Source organism: Manacus vitellinus, unplaced genomic scaffold (genome assembly GCF_001715985.3).
Source record: "Manacus vitellinus isolate BGI_N305 unplaced genomic scaffold, ASM171598v3 scaffold_5_pilon, whole genome shotgun sequence".
Classification (NCBI taxonomy): domain Eukaryota; kingdom Metazoa; phylum Chordata; class Aves; order Passeriformes; family Pipridae; genus Manacus; species Manacus vitellinus.
Window position 1 is genome coordinate 29,815,530 of NW_021940682.1, and position 9,143 is coordinate 29,824,672.

General features: G+C 39.5%; 1 protein-coding gene across 1 annotated transcript; it reads left to right on the plus strand.

Moving 5' to 3' along the window:
- The first annotated feature begins 536 nt into the window (after window positions 1–536).
- Window positions 537–6,639, plus strand: KRR1 (KRR1 small subunit processome component homolog). Its single transcript, XM_029963617.1, is given in 11 exon segments — window positions 537–611; window positions 614–626; window positions 1,314–1,489; window positions 1,981–2,115; window positions 2,367–2,492; window positions 2,579–2,662; window positions 3,247–3,303; window positions 3,801–3,971; window positions 4,142–4,219; window positions 4,344–4,437; window positions 5,989–6,639. Coding segments are annotated over 11 exon segments (1,152 nt in total). The 3' UTR covers window positions 6,132–6,639.
- The last annotated feature ends 2,504 nt before the right edge of the window (window positions 6,640–9,143 follow it).

The following is a 9,143-nucleotide window of genomic DNA, read 5'->3' on the forward strand; positions in this document are numbered from 1 at the left end:
TTCCTTTTCGTTAAGTACGAGCACTTAAGTACTTCAGCTATTTATGTGTTTGTACTTCAGCATACATTTTGACGAGGCAAGGCGTTTTTCCCACTATGCTGCAGAGTAACGACAGAAAACTCAAAACTGAAAAATGTGGCTGGAAAAGATGTTTCACACGAAAGAAGAGGAAGGAAAGAAGACACCTGGTATATGCCTCTCACCTCAATCACGGCATTAATCTTGGGAGACCGTTCCTGTAATCAGAATAGAGGCACAGAGTCCAAAAGGGGCTGCCAAGCCACCCTGAGGAAGCGAGAGGTCTCCAGCAGGGAAACCACTCACCAAGCCCTGCTGGCGTGAGACAGACCGTGCTGCGATCGGGACAAAGTAACCAGATGGGAATCTGTGGGAACCCCCCGTGCGCACAGGCAGCAAGGCGCGGTTTCGGTCTGCACATTCCCACGCGACAGCTCCGAGGGGGCCCAGCACCCGGCCCCGCCCCGCCCTTCGTCTTGCATCGCTTCGCCCCCGCCTGCCGGCGCCGCCGGGCGGACATGGCGGCTGCCGCTGAGGAGGCGAGCCGAGCCGTTGGGCCGAGGCAGACAGAAAAACAAAAGAAGAAAAGAAAGGAAAAGCGGCGCCAGGTGGTGGAGTGGCGGTCCGGGTCCGTCGGGGCTGGCGGCTGGCAGCGTCGGGAAGCCCTAGGGCTGCAGGTCCTCTCCGTGCGGCACTGGGGAGGGTCGAGGCTGCTGTTGGGTGCTTGGGGCTTGTGGTGGTGCGCCCGCCCTCAAGGTACTCGGCTTCATTGCCTCAGTCTGTGCCTTGTGCTTGTGTAATATACTTGTATAGTAAAGCGTGCCTTGCAGAATATACCATCTAAGGAGTCTTTCTGATGTGCCTTTTGCAACCGGACATGTCTATTTCGTATTGGCCTTTTTAGCCACCAACGCGCCTGCAACAAACGTGGGTAGAGCCCTTCCCAAATCTTCGTTCGCGAAGCCTAGCCATGAACCTTATATATATATGTATATATAAATATATAAAATCTTTTATCAACAGCGCATATCTCAGCGGTGGATTTGTTTGTTTGTTTGTTTTAAGTATAAGTAGCTTAAAGCAGCAACTTCATTACGGCCAGTAGAGATGCAAACCAGATTCTAGAGAGGATTAAACCAAACTTCTTTGTCCCTCTGCTTTCAGATACCCTGTCTTTTGTAGTTAAACGGGGAGGAGATGTGTAATAGTCACTGATGCAATAGGAGGGAAAAAAACTCAACAGCTTTCTTTTTGTTGTTGTTGTTGTTGTTGTTTTTTTGTTACACCTATAACAGTTGATGAATCGGAACTTCTCACTGTGCCAGATGGATGGAAAGAGCCAGCCTTTACAAGAGAGGATAATCCCAAAGGGCTGCTGGAAGAAAGCAGTTTTGCAACATTATTCCCGAAGTATAGAGAAGCGTACTTGAAAGAGTGCTGGCCACTTGTCCAGAAAGCCTTGGGTGAACACGTATGAATTCTTAATAATTGTGATGCTGCACTTTATCTTTTGGGACACACATGTCTTAACTAAGCTTATTAAAATAGTGGAAGTTGCTTTTCTCATGTGTTTGTAAATTTCTACTGTGCTTGCATTTAGAATTAGCAGTGTCACTTTTTGTTGGCATCAAAATCACTGAAGAACTGTGTAGCTGACTTGCAGTCGTTTACAGATGCTGTTAGCAAAGCTCTCCGCTGATCTTCTCATCCAGACCCTGACAGCTTTGTTCAGCATTTAAATTCAGGGAGATGAGGGAGATGCTTTGGGCCTTGTGACATATATTCAGTCTGGGTTTTGTCCGTGTGTGTGAATTTCCTTAAGCTAAAAGTCGCTTAAGAAATTTTGGAAAATAGATCTGCATTCAGTATATGGCATTCTGATTGTTAACTGCTTATTGCAAAAGCTGAATTGTGAGGTTCCTATTTAGAGACTGATGCACTGTTTCTTTTCAAATACTGCAGTATGTGAATGCAGCGCTGGATCTAATTGAAGGAAGCATGACTGTCACTACCACTAAGAAGACTTTTGATCCATATGCAATCATCAGAGCTAGAGATTTAATAAAACTTCTGGCAAGAAGTGTTCCATTTGAGCAGGTCTGTAATAAATCCTGGAAGTTTGTATCTATTGTAATGCTTATATTCTATCTTAAATTCCATTATATATCCTACTCAAATTCTGTCCTGTAAAAGAGTACATTTTGAAAATCTGGGATTTTCAAGTGAGTCAAGTAAAATAAAATACATATTTAAAGTAAATATATCTGAAAGCAAAGTGAGAAGAATAAACTGAAGTATTCTCTTGACTCTTATGAATAATACACATTGACTGCATCTTTTCTTTTTAGGCAGTTCGTATCCTTCAGGATGATGTTGCGTGTGACATCATTAAGATAGGCTCTCTGGTGAGGAAGAGAGAGACTTTTATAAAAAGAAGAGCACGACTTCTTGGGCCAAAAGGATCTACTCTGAAGGTATTTCCTCTAAGTGTAGTAACCAGACAATTCTTACACCCAAATTTGTGTCAGGTCTTCATAATTAATTTTTTTTTTTGCTATAGGCCCTGGAACTGTTAACAAACTGTTATATTATGGTGCAAGGCAACACTGTTTCGGCTCTTGGACCCTTTAGTGGGCTAAAAGAGGTAAGGGGAGGTAGATGAGCTGTTTGTGTAGCAAATGCAAACTTCTGTGCGCAGCTCAAGGGCAGGCGTTAGGCAAAATCTGGCAACCTCAAGTATTTCACTGACTTTTCAGCTATGTGTTAGTAAGTTACAGGAATATCTGTAGTCTTATCGTTTTAGCTGCTGAATTTTTTTAGACTCTGAGGTCATTCTGTCTTGGAAGAAAAAATACTTGTATATGTTTTAATACCTATATAGAAGAATGCTTGTCAAAAGCAAATTCCTCATGACACCATAAGATCCATGGGACCATGACAGTAATATATTTTTTGGGACCTGCTGGAGTCTATTAGAAACATGGCAATATTATTTATATTTCTAAAGTGCTGTGCCTTCCAGTTAACCCTGTGCATTAGCTTTTTAAAGGCTGGAATCGATGATCTTGGAGGTCTTTTCCAACCTTAATGTTTCTATGATTTTATATCTCGCTACTTTGGGGAGACAGAGGCAGGGAGAGGAAGCAAGATAATGTAGCTGGTATTTTAAATTATTAGAATATGAAATACTTGCTGAGTTTTCTGTTCTTCATTTTGTATTAAATACAGGTCAGAAAAGTTGTTCTGGACACAATGAAGAATATACATCCCATATATAACATCAAGGTTAGCATAGTCCACTGTGTGGCTTTGTTTACAAGAAAATACTATTTCTTCCCACATAATTGTGTGTTAATAATTTACATGTTTTGTGTGGTAATCTATATTTGAGAATTTCTGCAGTGTGCTGCTTTAAAAAAACCCTGACTTTGACATCCTCCCTTTTATTAGGATTATTGCCATAATACCATTAACAGTATCTGAGAAAACACTAAAGGAAGTGTGTATAAACTTTCTGCCCTTCGACTGTTTGCTTAATACTTGCTTATTTACACTGAGGCACCTTCTCCAGTGCATTCTGTCTCCATTTTGAGATGTATGCATCTTTCTGGTTCTGCTGTTCATAATTAAGCCCCCCTGCTCTCACTGAAGTGAGAGATGAAGGTTTGGATGTAGCATATTCACCGCAAGACAGTCTAGTAAAATTTGTATTTTGAATCTCTTGACTGTTACTGTAATACTGTTTTTAATAACTTCTTTATGACATTCCGAAACTACTGAAGACTTTGATGATCAAAAGGGAATTAGCAAAAGATCCTGAACTGAGGACACAAAGCTGGGAAAGATTTTTGCCTAAGTTTAAGCGGAAGAACTTGAAAAAACGCAAGGAGCCTAAGAAGAAAAATACTAAGAAGGAATACACACCATTCCCACCTCCACAGCCAGAAAGCCAGGTCAGTTGAAACTTTATTTGGTTATGCAGGAATATAGCATGACTTGAAATCGTGTTCTTTGTAAAAAGTGGTTGGGAGGCTTTTACTGTCAAGATCTTGATTTCCTGATACTAAACATCTGGCTTATAATCCATAATTATTTAAGGCTTCTTGGTAATTGTCGTACATAGATTGATAAAGAATTGGCAAGTGGTGAATACTTCTTGAAAGAAAGACAGAAGAAACGCAAGAAAATGGAAGAGATAAAGGTAAAGCTGTACTGGTCCACTGTCCAGTTAAAAAGCATTTGACTTCTGACCTGGAATTTGATTTTTTTTTCGGTCCTTTTTGCCCTGCTCTACTGCTACTTGACCTTTTTATTGGTAACTTTAGGCAAAGCAAGCAGATGCAATCAAGAAAAGACAAGAAGAAAGAAATAAAGCTTTTATCCCACCAAAGGAAAAACCAGCTGTAAAAACAAAGAAAGGTAACCTTTTTTTTCCTGTTCTAAAACCTTCTATTGTCAATTCCTAGGCTAAGTGACTTTGCAGATACAGCCTAGGAAAAAAAAAAGGTCACGCAAAAAAATCCTATGGTCAGAGCCATGCCTAGAGTTGCCAGACACAGTAGAAAGATCATGCAGCCAATAATTCTATACCTGTAAAATTACAATTTTCTGTAGAATGCCCAGTCTTGATTTGCTGTCCTGGCTACATCAATTTCTGGCTTTCAGTCTTATAGTGAAGCTGTTATAACTTTTACCTTCAAGTGGCTTTTTTAAAAAGAAACTCAAAAGCAGTATTTACTTGGAAACTTTTGCCACAAGTAAGTATGGTACAAGATAGGGTAAATAGCTATTTTTAAAAGTTAAAGCAAAAACCACTATATGCAGAGTAAGAGCTTATGTTCTCAGATGATTTTCTTAATGCACTAGAGAAACAAGTCTTCAGTTTTCTGGATTCATTGATTATGCTGCATATTCATGGTATTAGATATACTATGTAGGCTTTGTATTGGCTATACTACCTATATATTATTACACTATATATTACACAATTTCTTATGAGCTTAAAAGTCTGTGTTTCTTGAAAAGCATGTGTTCTGCAGCATTGATACAGTACTATTCTTTTTGCGGCGGCAGTAAATTTCCAATGAGCCTGTTGTTGACTGCACTGTCTCTCAAATATGATGCTTTTCTAGTTGATGCATGTTTTGAGCTAAAATCCTTCAGTCTTCCAAGAATAGATGACAGCACAGTTTGTATGAAGAGAACTGAGATCCAAAGAAGACATATGGTACCTACTGTTAGATGTAGGAATTAACTGTATGAGATAGGAGAGTTAGATCCAAATTCATGACTCATGCTCAAAAGAGAAAATACCGTCACTTAGGTGAACGTAAGAGTAGGTTATTCATGTTGCTCAGCATTAAGTGTTTCACTTCAGTAATCTGTAGCAGTCTCATAAAGGTCTGCATGCAGGGGTCAAAGATCTGTACCATATGCCCCCAGCCCACCCTTCCCCATCCTTTTTCCAACAGTGGTCAATAATGGATTGCCACGGACAGGCATGTTTGGGATCTTACCACTTTAGTTACTTGCAGAAAGACAAAATACCATGAAAGATCTTCTAGATATAAGCACTCGGTTATTTTCTTCTCTTATGTGAGATCAATCATGCCAATAGACCTATGTCTAAGACTGTGTGTCTGTATTAATTTCAGAGGAGTACAGTAGTGTTCTGAGGAGTGGGGGATAATAGTTTGTATTGTGGCATCTGTGTCCAAATGCAGTTGTATGGGATTTTTTATATGACTGTTCTCCTTTGTATTCTGCCGAATAATATTTGTAGATAATATGAGTTTCAACAAAAATGATTAGATGAACAATCTATAAAAACAGTAGTAAACATAAAATGAGTCCTAACCAATGCCACAGGATGCAGTTTACTATGTTTATATATGAAGTCATCTCATAGACTGTTAAAATTTTTAAGAAGTAAAATTCATGTCTGTTACCTTTATATTTCTTACTATGTAGCCTCCACTGAGAAAAAAATTGATATCGAAGCCATCAAGGAAAAGGTAAAGAATGCAAAGAAAAAGAAATTAGGAGCGCTTCCTGAGGAAGAAGTAAAGTTAAAAATGGCAGCAGATGAAAAGAAAAAAAAGAAAAAGAAGTAATTCACCATCCAAGATGGCTCACTTTTCTCCTCCAATAATGAACATTTTCACCCTTGGAAGATTGGAGACTTTTTGCTGTCAGTATTATCTGGACAAGCAAAGATTAGGTAGAAAGATCATTCTGTTTTCACAAGTACAGTTTAACTAGTGGACCTAAAGCAGCTGTGTAGACTTGCCAAGGTTGGTGAAGAAAATCTGTGCCACTATAGTGTTTGAGAAAGTAAGAGAGCTGGATAATATCCCATCTGCCTAAAGGGAAGGTTTCATAATAGAAACATTTAGGAGTTTGATGGGGAGTGTTAAACTTTAGGGTCAGAGAACTCTAAAAAGGTGAAAGTTCAAGGTAATTCTTCTGTGAAAGACTACTAGACAGCCTCAGTTGTGGTGATAGCTTTTGCTAAACAGGCAAGATTTTTTACTGTATTATGCTTTTGTTTCTGTAAAAGCTGATTATTTGTGTGTGTCTTGTCTTGATGTTAATAAACTATTTTAATACGTTGTTCTTAAATCCTTTAATTAATAGTCTACTGCCCAACCTACATGTTGTTTTCCAGGAAACAAACTCACAGCTTCATATGAGAATTAGACAAACCATAACCTTCATTGATTACCATTAATACCATTAATAAACTGTCATTTATTAGCATTACCTTATGGTATCTTAGACAGAATGTGGTACAAAGTGTCTTTACACAGGGCGTGTGCTGCAGGGAAAGCATAAAATCATTTTATCTACCTTTAAATATATTTTTAATTTATTTCTTGCTTGCAAGAATGTCTTTAAAAACTGTGTTCCTCCTTTTTTTTTTTTTTTGAGGTCCTTCCCCTATTTTAAAGGAAATTTAGAGGTTTTTCAGTTTCCTGAAAACGCAAAATGTGATGAAATAAAGTGGACCGGCAGAGCAGCTGTTGCTTATTTCATATGTTTGAGATTAAAGAAAGAAATGTAATGAGGTAGAGCCACACTAATTTCCTGACTCTGTTAGAGTGTTTTTGCTAGGTTTTAGAATATTGATCACCTGCACGTGCAGTGGAAATGATTATGCTAGAACGGTGCCACTCACTGCTTTTAGGTGGGTGACCTTTTATTTGAAACTAGTAGGTGAAAACATAGCCATGAAAACATTTTTTTTTCTTACACATTTTGAATATATGTGGTTAGGTAGCTTTTTCAGAAACCCCAACTGGCGTTTGGCAGTTGACAGTGCAAAGGGGAGACTGATGTTCAGAGTTTGTCAGGTAGTTCAGACCTTTCACAGAGTGCAAGGACTAATTTCAACAAGACACACTGCAGTATGTTTAAATGGCAGTTCTGAGAGCGTGCCCCCACGAATGTGCTTCAGCAGAGGAGTCTGCAGAGAACCCAGTAAGGGGGAGGCTGACTGTACTCAGCGAAGGACCGTGAGTGTCTTAGGGAAGGGAGAGTCCTTGGCTCTAATCTGAACTGCATGAGGCCCCTCTCATGATGGAGTGGCACGAGTGTTCTTGTTTGTTGTTTAAAAAGTTAAAAACAAGTTGTAGGGCTGGTTGTCCCATAGTAGTCTTGCAGGCTGGCATATCATTTCAGGAACCTGATCTGGCTGTGAAAGTATCCTACAAAAAAGTGTTTTCCAGCTGCATCAGCTAAATGCTTGGTTGCCTGAGTTGCAGTGCAGGAAAACAGCCCACCTTGGTGGCAGCCTGGATTTAAATTATACTTTCTGTGGAAGTGCACTTTTTTAATTTAGGACTCACAACTGAGTCCTAAATTTTTAGCTTTTATATCAAATGTAGCTTTTATATCAAATCCCTCTCTGTAGTAGAATTCTTAGCAGTCTTCAGGCAGTCTTGTCCTGTTGTTATGGGGTGGAAGGGCGTAAGATTTTGTTTCATATTTTTTGTTTATTGTGGATTTCAAGGATTGTTGGTTGGACATTTATTTGTTTAGACTGGAAAATCAAGAAAGTTTACTCATTCCTGTAGGAAAGTTAAACCAAAGGATTTGTCTGCCCAGGAGTCCACATCTGAATAGTAACTGGCTGCACGGTATCACTGTTGGTGTTTTTTGCACCTGTTTTCTGAGAGTATGGGTATTCAGTTGTAAAACTTGTATAAAAAGCAAACAGAAAATGTAGTGGATTTGGAAGGGTAAAAAAGGTTTTTTTGTATTTTCAGAACAGCTTGAACTATTGCGAATTATCTCCATAAACTGATTTATATATCAGTGTTTTGCATTTATCATATGGAATTCATGGGCATATGCCATAAGTGTGGACAGTTCAAAGTGGTTTGATCATCCAGAGCTAAATACCTGGATTTTTGGATGTCCTTAAGATGACAAAGCTACTTGTTCACCTTTGACTTCTTGACCTTCAGGCTTTTTTTTGAATGAAAGATGCCACATTGTAAAGTTTGGGGTTCTAATTACCCTAAGCCCCTGTGATTTCCTGTTTTTTTAAGGAAGCTTTTTCTATAGTATTTCCTAAGAGCTGCTGAAGTATATAGTTAAATGTCAGTCCTGTGAATGTTTTGAACTGTAAGGTCTCTGCCTTGTTTCTTCTCCTGGAGACTGAGCAGAGATTAAACTAAGCAGGGGAGAATTCCTGCTGACCTCATTTTAAGCTCCCTGGACACAGCAGTGCATGCACTTCCCTTTCCTGCATTCCTGGTAGTAGGATCTAAGCGCACAGGGCTTCATAGGAGCAGACACTGTGGTGGGCTCCATGCTGCTGTAGGAACCCTGTGCAAGATAGCATACAGAGAGTAAATCCTCCTGCCCATGTGCCACTTGCTGGCCCGTTTTTGATGGGACATTGTAGTACATGGAGCTTGAGGCTTGGGTTTTACACGAGTGCGCAGACTGCATGAGTGATTTATTCAGGGAATGCTGTGATGCCAAAATGACTCTAGTGCAAGCAGGTAGTAGCATGAGAAATGTTGAGTTCCAATTCCAGTGTTTTCAGTAAAAATCCATGCCAATAGTGGGATCAGGAGGAGGTATGCAGAAACACTGAAAGGTACTGTGGTGACAGT